General features: G+C 43.1%; 1 protein-coding gene across 1 annotated transcript in view; it reads left to right on the forward strand.

Moving 5' to 3' along the window:
- The first annotated feature begins 649 nt into the window (after positions 1–649).
- HCF101 (ATP binding protein) overlaps positions 650–16,103 on the forward strand; it is an 83,944-nt gene continuing 68,490 nt past the window's right edge. Inside the window, exons 1-6 of the mRNA XM_087390700.1 lie at positions 650–1,084; positions 1,210–1,356; positions 6,594–6,745; positions 6,826–6,876; positions 7,203–7,358; positions 7,464–7,607. Of these exons, the coding sequence (XP_087246826.1) occupies positions 1,021–1,084; positions 1,210–1,356; positions 6,594–6,745; positions 6,826–6,876; positions 7,203–7,358; positions 7,464–7,607 (714 nt within the window). The 5' untranslated portion in view covers positions 650–1,020. The remainder of the gene's footprint in view (positions 1,085–1,209; positions 1,357–6,593; positions 6,746–6,825; positions 6,877–7,202; positions 7,359–7,463; positions 7,608–16,103) is intronic.

A 16,103-nucleotide genomic window follows, 5' to 3' on the forward strand; every position in this document is an offset into this window, starting at 1 on the left:
CCTTAATGCCGTACGTGATTTTGCATAATGGACATGATTTGCTATTTCTCACAGACAAATGGGATCCCACCACAAGAGCAAGATGCCCCTATAAACACTCGTCTAGAAGAGTGTGAAACCCCCCTTATACCGCTTGATGCCCACCCATGCGAGAGAAGGTGATCGCTTACACACCAAGCGGACTCAAGGAACCTGCACTACAAAAATTGATGAGTTTGCAGAGGAAAACGTTTTCCTATTGGCAGCTAGGCTGGATTTTAGGATGGCCGAGTGTGGCCACATCAGGGCATGCCCTCTGCTACCCAAACTTGGGTGCCCAAGGTTGGGTTTAGACGACCTGGACTCTATCCTTCCTCCGAGGCATTGCATGAGGTGGAAGACCCAAGCAAACCCTCGTCTGCCCCCTGGAGCTGCAGAAGTCTGGTGAAACAGAGGGGGGTGGTGTGAGCCCACCCGAAGCACATGTTGGGGGAGAAAGGAAAAGAAGATTATTATCATAATTATTATTATCTCATAGGGAGGTGTGGAATGAATAAGCCACAAGGTGAAGTCCACGTGGCATGCTCTCTTTCTCCCCACCAATCAGCAAGTGAGTGATGAAGCTGAGGTGCGTTGTGGGTGCTTGCATTCAATCCATTTCCACGCTCTCTGGATGCATGCAGCTCATTTATGTCATCTTCCCTTTGTTGGTTTGTTGATTTCGAGAGTCTTATCACATGCTTCACCCACACCTACACGCAGATTTCAATCCATTCACAACATTCTGTAGGATTCCTACGCTTAATTGATATTTGCGAAGAGCGGCCACGCCATTGCAGACTGTATCTCTTCCTTAGCTAGCTTTTACACGATACGTGCATTGACGCTGGTGAATACTTGAAAGAGGCAATGGTAGAGAGCCTGCCCTGAGGTGAAGTTCGCTAATTAAAGGACGTGTGTTCTCAGAATCTATGATCTTTAGCAAAGAGAGCTAAGAGAACGAGAATAGAACAGCTACAAAGCTATAGAGAGTAGCGGACCATGGAGCTGTTGCATACGGCCGGGCAATTGTGTCTTCTCAATGGCTCAAGTAAAAATGGCATCGGTAAGCTTAGCATATTTTTCAGGCCCAAGTCTCCACAAGGGTTCATGCTGTGGCTTGCTTTTTAATTTTTCCACGTTCTTGTGTTCGAGTAAGCCATAGTGTGGTATTGTTGGTATTGGATACAGTTCTCAGCGAAAATCTGGTGAGGTTCGGGTCAAAGCACTTGAACTGTGGACTAAATCGTCGGCTGGCAGATGAAAAGATAGAGAGGAAGGATAGACGACTTGGACCATGCAGTCGCTCTACTTGTTGCAACGCAGCTGCTGATACAGGTTATTTGTTTAATGTTAATCGGAAACCAATTGAAAATCTCGTTCATAATTGGATTGTATAAGCGACGATAATAACGCAAGTAGTTTAGGCCGACAAAGAGCAAGATTGCAAATCCAAGGGAGCTGCAGTCTACAATGATCGAGTACAAGTATTCTTGGTGTAGTTTTGGAAAGCGACATCAATAACCAAGGTTTCCGAGAATACAGAGACGTCCTTTTGGGGTCGAGTAATAATTCAAGTCAGTCGCAGTGAAGCCAGCTGTTCAACGTAACTTCCGTAGCTCAGCTGAAGAGAATTGATTGGCAGCCTCATATTTAAATCTCCCCCCTCTGATACACACACACACACTTTTTTTTGGGTGAAATCCATAAACTTTATATTACAGTGAGCAGTTCCCAGAAAAGGGAGATGCTAATACATCAGAAAATGTCATTATAAGACATGTAAGCAGAAGCATCTAACTGACAAGCACACAGACAATCATAAAATCATTGTCGTAGTGACATCCGGGAAAAATCGTGGACAAAGAGGAGAGGCAATCCTTCTTTGAGCCAATTTCACTCCCACTAGAAAAATACCAACAATACATCTCCAGAAAAAGAGTCTCTGCTTTAATGGCATTTTCAACTTCCATATCAATTTCAATTTTCCTTTCCACCAAGTTAAAGACTTATTCAGATGCCAAAGAGCATTTGCATGATGAGCAATCCATGGAGGAGGTAAAATCAATCGATAAGCCTGTATGGAAGTCAATAGATGCAAAGACTGAGAAGATAATCCTGGACTTGGAGATTGAAGATGCCAATCTTGAAGCCTGTTTCTTACTTCCAAAGATGGAATCGGAACAAAAGGGAGTAAGAGATCTGCAATAATTTTCCATATGGGTCTATGATGCATCCCAAGATTGTATTTTTGACATGTTGCCGGAAAAGAGAGAATACGCCCCTGAGTATCTACCACATCATCAATGAACCAGATGCCCAACTTCATGAGATTGTGAGCTCTGATTGGTTGTTGTATAGCAAGAGGAGAGTAAAAAACAGCACTCCAGTGAAGGCTTTCCAGTCGAAGAGATGAAGCGATAGAAGCAGGATAGGGAGACCATTTGATGCGAGAGAGCACCTGCTTCCAATCCTGAATCAAGGCAGTAGAAAATGGGCAACCAGGTATTTTACCTTAAAACTTGCCAAGTACTACTTCCCATGGATCTACTAGCCAATGCCCATAAGCATTTGTGCGCATTTGGCCACACAAAAATGCCAGCATAATAGACCATGGCTGCTCTTGCTGGAAAAAAATCCTAAGCATAGTGATCTTTCTTGCCAACACATGAAATTTGATGTTTAGAATATTCAAACCTCCATGCATTCTTGGAGAGCAAAGCAGGTCCATTTTGAGCAATCTCAATGCTTTTTTATGAAGCTTAGTTTTCCAAAAAATCTCCATGGCTTGAGACATAAAAGAAGAGAGATCTCGAGATGACCAATGTAATAAAGGCAGGTAAAACTGGACATAAGCTAAAACAATGGACTGGACAAATTCGAAGCTGAACATGCAAAGGCCAAGTGGAGATCTTTCAATATTCTAATTTGTTCTGAATTTTGTTGAATACCCAAGACATTTGTTGCTTATTTCTGATTTTCCAGCCAATTGGATAACCCAAATGTCTTACTATGTTCTCCGCATGAATAATCTAACCTGGCCAAAGGAGAGCATGCCAGTCACAATGCTTGAGAGGCAAGAGTTTTGATTTCTGAAAATTAATATTTAGACCAGCTGCCAACCCAAAATTAGAAAGGGTATCCATCAACAAGCGAAGCTCCAGAGGACAATTCTTTGGCATGAAGAAAGAATCATCTGCATAAGCCTATGCAATGAAAGGCCGCGAGCCAGGAATCTGAAGCCCCACTAGCTATCCAGTATCAACCAGATGATCCATATAAAGAAGCAAAGGATGTGAAGCAATAGCATAGAGCAAAGCACTGAGAGGGCATCCCTGTCGAACTGTAGTGACAGGAAGACGAAAAAGTGAATGTACAAAGTACAAGGGTCGATTCGAAACTCCGTCACGTCAAACTTGGATAATAGGAATGAGAGAGGTACAAGGTACAAGTACCTAGACCTAGGACTAAGTGTCCTAGGTGTCACATAGGACTAAGTATCCTGTGTGGCCTAAAAGGCACTAACACTACAAGTGCCTTTATTTATGCCTACAAGGCACATACCATGGCCTATAGGGCATCACTAGAACCACCAAGAGATGGCCTACAAACCCGCCTCCATGGGATGGGCTGAAGTACTCTAGAAACGTCTTAGAATATCTGGTATTTTCTGGTCATGGTGGCACATGTTCATCCAAAAGGATATAGCCACCTATGAATGTACAAGGGATGTCAGATCATGTAACAAAGGGAACCAAGTGTAAAGCCTGTTGAAAGACTTCGAACTTGGGACGAGGAAGTGCCTTTGTAAACATATCTGCTATGTTGTCCTCTGTGGGAAGATAGGACAACTCTATGTCTTCTGCTGACAACCGCTCCCGAACATAATGATAGTGAACTTCAATATGCTTGGTACGCGCATGAAACACTGGGTTATGCGCAATGGCCAAAGCACTCTGGCTGTCATGACTGGACTCCCTGTATGAACTATAGGCTTTGCTCCTTTGACTTCTGTCTTTTCCACATAAGTCTTCTGACCTCCTTTATTAGATGGCGGGGGAATGGCAGCTGGAGGAGGAGGATGCAGTATAGAGGGATACTCAGAAGCTAGGTGTCCAAACTTGTGACAAGAGAAACAAGCTCCAGCAAAAAATTTCTTTCCCAAATTAACACCCTCAATCTCAACAGCAATAGAAGGAGGGGTTGGTCTATCAGTATCCCATAAGATGCAAAAGCAATTTTTATTACCTGGGACGAGGGGGACAGATCACTTGTCCCAATGTCATGGCTAAACCGAGAAGCTCCGTTCTCATGTAATCTGGGAAATCAACCACTTCAACCCATACAAGGCAATGGTGCTTGATGAGATTCTGATAATCTTTATTAGGAGACCAAGGCATGATGTGCACCATCTGACGGCCAAAAAATAAAGGGGACATTTCTAGCATCTTTTGTTTTGTCAAGGCATCCAAGAGATGAACTTCATAAAATCCTCGAGAGGCAAAATAAACTCCTTCCACATAGCACAGCCTCACCCATTGGCCCACATCATTAGCTGAAGGTATTTTTCCTGGGAAAAAGATGATGACTGCAGTCTGAGAGAGCTTCTTCAAAGGATGGACAAGAGAAGGCAACTTCATTTTGTAAGTGAGTTCCGGAGTAGGTAGCATCCATTCTCTTCTACTTTGTTGAAATTCCTCATTCAACATGTCAAACACATAGGAAGCATCTTCAGATGAAGGGGCTATGGGGGTGAGATTCTCCCTTGACTGTCTTTTGGGTTCTGGAGAGAGCGCCCTTTTTACATAATACTTATTTGTTTCTGTCATTGAAGCTAGTAGATTCAATAGAAAGATTCGAAGCTGAAATTGCAGGTAGGTAACAAGCTATGAAATTGAGGGGGGTGAGGGCCAAGACGAAATACACTGACTGGACAGAAAATTATGTTGGGGCAGATAGCAGGCAGAAAAGGAATAGACAATCGAAGCACGAAGCAAGCGAGAGAGGGAGCGACCAAACAGTACGCGAACTAGACAGGTTGGGTTGAAGCCAAAATAAGAACGGCGACGTTGTAACAGCTGGGCACGGGACCTGGACAAAAGGGTACGAGATCTGGACAAGAGGGCAGGAGAACTTGTTGCGACTAAAATCCTTGCAGGGAAACTGTCTCGCACACACCTTACACTAATCCTACGCACTTACAGAGTGAGCAAAACTGAGAAGAAACTAAAAACGAGGTGCTGAAGGTGGCTTTAGAGAGCACGCAGGATTGCAAGCAGCGACGAAATGTCCCGCGAGCAGAGGTAAGGGCTCCGTACAGGCTGCAGACAGTCCAAAGCGAAGGTGGAGCAGGTCGCCTCGCTTACGTACACACCTGTGCGCAGCTGTCTCGCACTCACACCTGTGCGCAGCTCTCTTCCGCTCCACACCCGTCCACACACACACACACACACCGCATCATACACACACACACACACACACACACACACACAAACAAGCGGTTTTGCCTTGTCTTCCTCACTCTTTTTTATTATGTCGAGAACCGTATGTTACCCATCTTGTTTGGGCACATCGCCAGTTGCAAATGTTACTTACAACCAGTACCTAAGCTTCCCAATTGTCTTGGCAAGCCAAAGGGTTTCATATGAGGCTGGTGTTTCGCCCTTTCATTTTCAGCATGTCTTTTGGCTATCTTAATCCATGTCTTTTGCCTTGTCTTCCTCACTCTTTTTTATTATGTCAAGAACTGTATCTTACCCATCTTGTTTGGGCACATCGCCACTTGCAAATGTTACTTACAACCAGTACCTAAGCTCCCCAATTGTCTTGGCAAGCCAATGGGTTTCGTATGAGGCTGGTGTTTCACCCTTTCATTTTCAGCATGTCTTTTGGCTATCTTAATCCATGTTCAAAATTGTTGTGGAGCCTTTTCTATCTTGTGTAAGTGCAATTTCCTATAATTTTAAACATTTAATATTTCATTTTTCTAACAATGTTTACTATTGAGTAGAAAACATGTCTCCAATTACCAGCACAACCTGTTTTATCTAAAAAATTTCATCTAGCAGTGTTGTCAAGGACCACTTCTTATGCTCCATTTGGTCTTAAGAAGACTTTTGTAATTTGTCATAGTTGTGATCTTGAAATGTATCATGAGTTCCTGGACGTTCATTGTTTCCCCACTATCATATTTCATTATCCTTTTTGAATGCAAATTGCTTTAATTTAATGAAAGTTTTGTTTCCTGCATGTAAATGGAATGTGTAATGTGATATAAGCGCTAATAAAAGTTTCTGTTTTATTGAAATGATGGTGAATTTGGTTGTACTGCAATATTCATCATGTCAGAAGCCTTTAAAGATGTAGAAATATGTTTTTGTACTTTGTTGTGTCTATGCTTATGGGTCATTGCTGTTGATTGCACCTTCAAGATTAGATGGGGTGAACCTGTTTGTACTGTTATATCTGCTCTTACCAATGTTCCTGTTCGTATCCATTTTGAATTGGATTAGGCAAGCACTATTTTTCCTCCATTGTATTGCTGAAAATCTTTCTGTTATTGAATTTGCACTCAGTTGTTGTGAGCCCTACGACAGCAAATACAGTTTTCAACGCAGAGAAAGATGTTCTTGGAGCTTTAGCCACAATTATCGATCCTGATTTTGGGATGGACATAGTCTCATGTGGTTTCATCAAGGATTTGGAAATTTATGAAACTGCTGGCCAGGTGTGTATGCCTCCCTGTCTGAAAATAATTTTGGCAGCGTTATCTCCACATGCTTGTGGTTGATGGGTAGGCTCTTGCAGGTTTCGTTCAGATTAGAGTTGACAACTCCTGCATGTCCGGTGAAAGACATGGTAAGTTGTGTTTGTCATTATACCGTGTGTAGCTGCATTTCTGCATTTTGTTTTTTTTACTGCTTTCAGAATGGCATGCAGTTTCTTTCTCCTAGCTATGGACCTCCCCCCCCCCCCCCCAAACTCCGCACCCCCCCCAGCACCCCTTCCCCACTTCAGTGTGAATAGCAATCAATTATTCACTCAGTGTGTCACAGCAGTTGGTAGAAGTAATATTCTTAGGTGTTTCACTGCTCCAAATGTTTTCTCATTTATCTAGGAAAGTGTCAACATTGGTTAAGCTTAGATTTCGTTTGGTTTGGTCTTGTATTACTGGTTATCTCCAGTTTGAGCAGCAGGCAAGGGAAAGAGTAACAGCTTTAGCATGGGTAAAAGAAGTGTCGATCACTATGTCATCACAGCCAGCAAAGCCTCTTGTTGCAGAGAACGTGCCACAGGGCTTACAGACTGTTTCTAATATTATTGCTGTATCAAGCTGCAAGGTAAATCTGCCAATTTGACATGCAATATTTTGCTGGTCTGTGACCGTGCGGGTTCTATAGACTTCAGTAGAACTGATGCAAACCTCTTTTTTGTAATTGCCATAGGGTGGGGTTGGCAAATCCACTGTAGCTGTCAATCTTGCATATTCTCTTGCGGGAATGGGTGCACGGGTTGGCATTTTTGATGCGGATGTTTATGGACCGAGTCTGCCGACTATGGTTTCTCCTGAGCTGCGTGTTCTGCAAATGGCAAGTACTTCTATTCATATCAGTGACTAGTAACAAACCAAGAAAATAAAGAATAAGCACCCATGGCTATTTGATGAAAGATTCGATGTTGTATACAAGACATCAATTGCATGAATTTCTTTATGTGGGCCTATTTTAATGTAACCAATCAATTATTCTTGAGACATTTTTCTGTCTATTACACCACTTGATGCTTACAAAGTGAAGATTTAGGAGTTACTACAGATTAGTACGGTCTCTTGAGGGAACCTGTTATATTTGTTTTAGCTGACAGTTTTGGGCATTAGAACAAAATGACTTGCTCATTCTTTCTTTATACTGTTGACATGAATGAATCTAGAAAACATGTTTGTCAGCTCTTCTTGTTTCACATGTTTGTACATGGCTACTTGATCTACACGATGGAAGGGAGGCTGAAACTGACAGCAAAATAAGTCATCAGATGGACATTGTGTTGGACCAAGCTGGGCCCTTTATTGTAGCTATAATGGCAAGAGGTTAAAATGCAAAGATGAAGCACTAAGCATGGCAAGGCATTGTAGGCCATCTCCTGGTGGTTCTAGTGATGCCCTATAGGCCATGGTATGTGCCTTTTAGGCATAAATATAGGCACTTGTAGTGTTAGTGCCTTTTAGGCCACATAGGACACTTAGCCCTATGTGACGCCTAGGACACTTAGTCCTAGGTCTAGGTACTTGTACCTTGTACTCCTTTTTTCATTATCCAAGTTTGACGTGACGGCTAAGACTTGTGCGACGCTTTGCTACCTGCTCTCTCTCTCTCTCAATCGATCCTTCAGTGGTATCAGAGCTGAGGTCTACACTTGTCTTCCAGCTCTCCTCAACCTCCCAAGTCCTCCATTGCTCATTGGGAGTCTGCTCCTCTGCTGGTCGTCACTGCTTCAGCCTATTCGCCGTACAGACTCACTAGACCTGTGCTCCTGCCCCCGGATTTGCGTCGCTCACAGCTTTCAACAACCTCAGCTGCGCTCCATCCGTACAGTCTGTACGGCTGTACGGACTTCCGTACGGATCACGTACAGATTCCAAGTCTTTTCGCCTAGCTGCGTCCCTAGCTGTTCTGCCCATCGCATCACCTTCCGTACCTGCATCTGTACAAAGTACTTGTGCCGTGCTTGCACAACAACTGTTCCGTACAGTCGTACCTGCACACAGTACTTGTTTCATACAGGTATACTTGCATAAGTACACAGTTCCGTACAATAGTGCGTGCAAATGTACAGGTCTCCTGTACAGATTTTCGTACAGGTGTACTTGCATTGTACCTACTCTGTACAGGTTCATCTACTCCGTACTTGTTTCGTACGTTCTTCCGTACGGTCTCACCTGTAGATCAGACGTCAGCAACTTGTACTTGCATTCCGTACACATGTGACTACAGATCAGCTGTCCGTATAGCTTGTACTTGCTTCGGGAGTTCCGTACAGGTTTCGCACGCGCGAAGTTATTTACAGTTTGGGGGCCTTTGTAGGACATTGGCAAATTTGGGGCTTCCAGTTCTTTTCACCTTCTTTGGTTGCAATTTCTTGCAAGAACATTGGGGCTTTGGAGTTTGGTCTGCAATCTCTTGTTTGTTTGCAATACATTGGGTCAGATTGCAGGACATTGAGTCAGATTTGCATACATTGGGTCACATTTGCAAAAAATTCAGCAAAATTTGGGGCTTTTCTGCATTTGCCCTCTTTTTGGCCCGTTTGCCCTCAATAAATTTGGGGCTTTTGCCAGATTTGCTGTTTTTGCAATGAACATTGCCTGCCACAGTCACATTTGGGTCAGATCTGCATTTTGGGTCAGAAATTTGCAGATATTTGCTGTCATTTTTGGACAGCCAGCTTTTTGCAGTGATAGCCTTGAGGCTTTTGGGTTTTCAGGTCTCTTTCAGGGTATCACATTTGCTATGGCTGGGAACAATCAAGATCTATTTGGCATTCTTCATGAAGATGATAAGTTGGATGGCACCAACTATCCGATGTTGTCTTATCTCATGAAACATATTCTTGTTGCAAAGCATTTGTGGAGTTTTGTTTCGGGGGTTGAAGCCAATGCTACAGTGGTTGCCTCTAGTGCTGGTCCCTCTGCAGGGGGTACTCCTCCTGATGCCTCGTCTTCTAGCACTCCTGCTGCTGCTCTTCCAACTTAGGAATAGTCAAGATGGGATGCAAGAGATGCAAATGTACATTCATGTATTGCTTTATCATGCAAGAGAATCATTATTCCACACATCCGGTCTTGCAGGACAGCAAAGGATGCTTGGGATAAATTGGCTTCTCTCTATCAGATTCGCAATGAGGCACATGTTGCATATTTGAGAAGGTAATTACAGGAAGTCAACATGAATGAAGGTGACTCTATGGATGCATACCTGACAAAGGTCAAGGACCTCATGGAAGAACTTGCCAACATTGATGAGATGGTGCCAAATTCACAGCTTGTCAGTACTACATTGAATGGACTGCCAGATACATATCAAGGGTTTGCTACAACCCTTCGATTAGTGGCCATGGGTAATCCAGACCACTATTCTTTTGATCAGCTAGTGACTTTGCTTTTGCAGGAAGAGCAAAGTAGAGCTAATAGGCAAGCCATTATTCTTGATCATGCATTTGCTTCACAGCAAACAGGAAGAGGCAAGGCTTCCAAGCCTATGGGCAAGCCAAAATCTGCGCATAGCAGCTACAATTCCTCCCGTGCATCTAAAAATACAGCAGATAAGTCAAAGAAGAAACGATGCAACTATTGTTGCAAGCCTAGACACGACATTTTAGAATGCAGGAAGCGCATTGTTTCGGAGAAAAAGAAAGCAGGATTGACAGTTAATGCCTCTCATGCTTTTGAGTCCCATGAGCCAGAAGATGCTTCACATGCACATGCTCTTAAGGATGATTGGGCATGGGCTATCCATTGCTCATTTGATCCCTCCAAAGCTGATGCTTTCTTTACTGCTAATGATGCTCAGTCCTGGTACTTTGATACTGGTGCTTCCAAGCATGTCACATCTTGTAGACAGTTGTTTCATTCTTTAGCTGATGCACCTCCAGGGGGGATTGTCACATGTGCTAATAATGCTTCATATGCTGTAAAAGCAATTGGATATGTGCAGCTCACATCCATTTCAAGCCATCCTGTCACTCTGACAAATGTTCTTTTTGTGCCTGGAATTGAAGTCAACTTGATTTTAATTTCAGCAATTGCCACTTCAGGTTTCAGAGTTATTTTTAATGGCTACAGATGCCTAGTATATGATCTTCATGATGACAATGCCATAGTTCTCACTGGCACTTTGCAAAAGGGGCTTTATCATCTTGATCATCACTCAGCTGCACTTTCTATTGAAGCATTGGCTATTTCAGATTCACAGCTTGCTGAGACTCATCTTTGGCATGAGAGAATGGGCCATCTCAATTATAGAGCTCTTGCAAAGCTACATTCAGAGTAGATGGCAAATGATGTACCTCAAAGTCACACAGTTTCCAAACAGGTGTGTGAGGGTTGTGTTTTGGGTAAGATGCATCGGTTTCCTTTTCAAAAGAATTGTCCAAAACTCTCTCAAAGGAAATTGCAGCTAGTACACAGTGATGTCTGTGGCCCAATGAGGACAAATGCCATTGGGGGGTACAAATATTTTATGACTCTCATTGATGATTTCACAAGATATTGCTGGGTATATCCTTTAAAAGCCAAATCTGAAGTTTTCTTATGCTTTGAGAGGTGGTTGAATATGGTTGAGAATGAATCAGCATGCAAGCTTGTCACCCTTAACACAAATAGGGGGGAGAGTATATGTCTAAGGAGTTTGATGGATTTCTGTCTTCACGGGGCATTATTCACTCATGCACTACTCCTTACACTCCTCAACAGAATCCAGTTTCTGAAAGGAAAAACAGGTCCACAATGGAGATGGCCAGATGCATGCTTAAGGCCAAGTCTTTGCCCAATAAATTTTGGCTTGATGCAATGATGTGTGCCAACTATGTGCTGAATAGATCACCTACACGGGCATTGAAGATTGTTACACCTTATGAAGCATGGAAAGCCAGAAAGCCTTCACTTTCACACATGAGAGTTTTTGGGTCTCTTGCATATGTTCATGTACCATCTCAGCTGAGACATGAGCTTGATGACAAGGCAATCAAATGCATATTTATTGGTTACAGCCAGGAGAGCAGAGGGTATCGGTTATATCAACCAAATACTGGGAAGATTATTGTCAGTAGAGATGTAATCTTTGCTGAACATTCAGCTTCTCCTCTTGTCGACTGCAAAGCTAAGCGAGATGTTGACATGTTTGATGCTTTTGAATCTTGGTTACCTCTGCCATCTTTAGAAGAGGATTTTGACCAGCAACATGAGCCTCCTGCAGGCCCTTTATCAGGCAATAATCAGCCACTACCTCATGCTGATTTGCAGGTTTCTCTTCCAGCACAAAATAGTCCCACTATTCATGATGCAGTCATTGAAGAAAGAGCTGTCAATAGACAGCAAAGGCAAGTTCCCAGATGGCTTCTTAATACATTGAGGGATAGCAAACAAGATCAGCCTTTTGCTGCCCGGACAAGATCAGGGAATAGACAACATGGTCACTTTCTTGAGTTTGCACTCCTTCCTACAGGTTGCAATGAAGAGCCTCTGTGCCATAAAGATGATAGCAAAGAGTGGATGGATGCAATGAGAGTTGAGTTACATTCCATTGCTAAAAATGACACATGGGAATTAGTAGATCTCCCTCCCGGCAAGCATGCCATTGGAACCCGGTGGGTCTACAAAGTAAAAAGGAAATCTGATGGCAGCATAGATCGATACAAAGCTCGTCTTGTTGCAAAAGGGTATGCCCAACAACAAGGCATTGACTTTGAGGAGACATTTGCTCCCACATCCAAGATTACTACCATTAGATGTGTCATTGCCATTGCAGCCCATCATCATTGGCAAGTGCACCAACTTGACATCAAGACTGCTTTTCTTCATGGGGATCTGCAGGAAGAACTATATGTCACACAACCTCCTGACTTTGAGGTTGTTAATTCTGAAAATAAGGTATGCCGGCTTAGAAAAGCCCTTTATGGTTTGAAGCAGGCACCCAGGGCATGGTATGCCAAAATTCATGCACACTTACTATCCCTTGGTTTCAGAATACCCACTATTTATGTCCGTGGGAGTGGATCTGATTTTTTAGTGCTGATTTTATATGTGGATGATATGCTCATCACGGGCCCAGATACTCAGCAAATTGCAGCTTTCAAGGCTGATTTGCAGCAGGTTTTTGAAATGTTAGATATGGGACAGCTCCACTATTATTTGAGCATTCAGTTTGCTCATGTTGAGGGGGGTATCATGATGTCTTAGTTCAAGTATATTGGACAGCTTCTTGATCGTTTTTAGTTTGAGCATTGCAAGCCAATTTCTACTCCAGTGGACCCTGGCTTCAAATTCTCAGCTCATGATGGGAGCTCACCATGTGATATCACTCTTTATCTGCAGGCTGTTGGATGCCTTATTTATTTATGTCACACCAGACCTGATTTACAGTATGTAGTATCTCAGCTCAGCATATTCATGCACATGCCCAGTTCACAGCATTGGCAGGCAGTGAAGAGAGTCTTTAGATATCTTAGAGGCACTCAGGATTTAGCCCTCTAGCCCTCTTCTATGGTGATCAGGGTTCACTTACCATGCATGCTTACACAGATAGTGACTGGGTAGGATGTTCCGACACCAGAGTGTCACATACTGGCAATTGTTTTTTGCTTGGCAATTCATGTATCTCTTGGCTCAGCAAGAAGCAACCAACAGTTGTCACATCTAGTTGTGAGGCTGAGTACAGGGCAGCTTTCACTGCTACAGTAGAGTGTGTTTGGCTTCGACAGTTACTTACAGATCTTGGTATTCGCCAGTCATCCTCCACTATTGTCTACACTGACAACCAGAGTGCTTTGGCCATTGCGCGTAACCCAATGTTTCATGCGCGTACCAAGCATATTGAAGTTCACTATCATTATGTTCGGGAGCGGTTGTCAGCAGGAGACATAGAGTTGTCCTATCTTCCCACAGAGGACAACGTAGTAGATATGTTTACAAAGGCACTTCCTCGTCCCAAGTTCGAAGTCTTTCGATAGGCTTTATACTTGGCTCCCTTTGTTACATGATCAGACATCCCTTGTACATTCATAGGTGGCTATATCCTTTTGGATGAACATATGCCACCATGACCAGAAAATACTAGGTATTCCGAGACGTTTCCAGAATACTTCAGCCCATCCCATGGAGGGGGGTTCGTAGGCCATCTCCTGGTGGTTCTAGTGATGCCCTATAGGCCATGGTATGTGCCTTGTAGGCATAAATATAGGCACTTGTAGTGTTAGTGCCTTTTAGGCCACATAGGACACTTAGTCCTATGTGACACCTAGGACAGTTAGTCCTAGGTCTAGATACTTGTACCTTGTACTCCTTTTTTCATTATCCAAGTTTGACGTGATGGCTAAGACTTGTGCGATGCTTTGCTACCTGCTCTCTCTCTCTCTCTCAATCGATCCTTCAGGCATCATTGGATTTGGGGATGAATCCCTCGATTTCATAAGAATTACAGGTCCTCACCTCTGACTTGACAAGATGCTAGTTCATAGGTGCCCTCACACAAGGTGATGCAATCTTAAGATGATGAGTCCAAGGAGGAGGTAACCAGCTCTGATACGGTGCTTTCAACAAACAAGATGGTGATAGACCAGACGAAGCACTACTGGACAAGCTATCTAAGTCGTCATTTGAAAGAAATGTTGATGCACAAACCTCATTATTGAAGGGTCATGGATCTAGCATTTTTTACTATGCACCAAAATGCACATGCTCATATATCAATATGAGCCGCTAAAGGAGTCCTACAGTCTAGTTAGACCTTGACTCCCTATGTCCTTGGAGGCGAGAAACTTGTGGGTGGACTTGAGAAGGACTTGAGCTCATTATTCAGAGCTAGGAGGACTGCATCATTGCTGAGGCAAATACTTCGCCCAGCTGAGAAGTTGTCATGAAGGAGCATCATTGAATGGTCAGGTTTATGGCATTAAAGGCCTGTTCATTACTGCTGACCTGGATGAACAGCATGTGGAGTTCGGATGCATTGTTGGATGGGAGCTTCAAGCTGCATTGTTACTTGCCTTGGGCACTGATCCGGCCACTTGGAACCAGAAGCTCTTCATTACTCTCTTCATGAAGAGAGCAGCACACAAGGCTGCCTTGTTCATCATAGACTGTATTGGGGTTATTGCTTTTGGGTTGACACCTCAGGATCCAGCAACGACCAGGTGCCTTTCCTCCTTGCTTGCTCGCAGGTGAGGTGTGATGGGCCAAGTAGTTTTCAAGCTGTTAGTCAATCCAAGCTAATGCCATAGTTAGGCCAAGTTTAGTCTAGTTTAGTGGACTGTGATGAGTTAGACCCATCTCCTTTGTCATTACCACTTGTCTTGCCATTTTACCCAATCTACCTATTTGATTTTTGCTTCATGGACTGTGATTCTGTAAAAATTTAGGTTGTTTGACTTGCATTACTTTAGTAGAAAATTAAGTGTAACAAAGCGACTGATTTGAAGTACTCATATTCTGATATGTTTCTAGAGTACAATACTTCAGCCGTAGCATGGAGGGGGGGATTTGTTAGATATAGACCCAGACCGTGGTATGGCATTGTAGGCCTAGTGCAATTAGTTCTAGCTAATTCAGGACAGTTAGGTCGGTTAATCAAACAATGTATGACTCTTAGGACTGTTAGTCCTTCCCTAGTCATGTATTAGGGCTAGCCATTATGTGGCTTTGTACTTGTCAGCTCATTCTTTTCTACAATCCAAACACAAATTTGTACCTATTATTGTTTTGAGATTCCCTGCACCCAACAAAGTCCATGCTCAGGAAGCCTATCAGGACATTGGAGGATGATACCCCTGAGACCAGAGGGCATAAAGATGGAGAAAACACTACCGAGGAGTCCCTAGGTACCAAGGCACAACAAGCGACATCTCAACCCAGATCTAGGACTTCAAGGGGGCAGGAGACTAAGACCCCTATAGTCATTTGCAAAGTTTTCTCCGAGTGTGCTTCATTAATGGGTGCATGACAGAAGAAGAATACATGAATTACTTTAAGACCGTGTCCACCACTATTTGTCGTAAGTTCCAATCCTATAAAGCATGGGTCCATTTAAAAAAGAATGGAGAAAAAGTATGATTTTTACAAAGATATAGTTGACCTGTCATTCGAATGTAAGCTAGGTGCCAATGTTCAGGGGGTAGATTTTTACTTGACTAATCTGGATATTGTGGAGGGTATTTAGGCTTGTAGTAAAAACATTAAGACAAGCCATGCATTTTCAAATCAAATACTGTTTGTCATGTAGGACTAACTTTTGTGTATAGTTGGATTTCATAAACCTTAAAGAGTATTCTTTGGCTTTTATGATCAAGATTGTGAAATGTTCCAAAGGTGTCGTGTG

This window comes from Dipteris shenzhenensis, chromosome 19, assembly GCF_047967505.1.
Source record: "Dipteris shenzhenensis isolate YYH24624 ecotype China chromosome 19, Dip_SZ_1.0, whole genome shotgun sequence".
Taxonomy (NCBI): Eukaryota; Viridiplantae; Streptophyta; class Polypodiopsida; order Gleicheniales; family Dipteridaceae; genus Dipteris; species Dipteris shenzhenensis.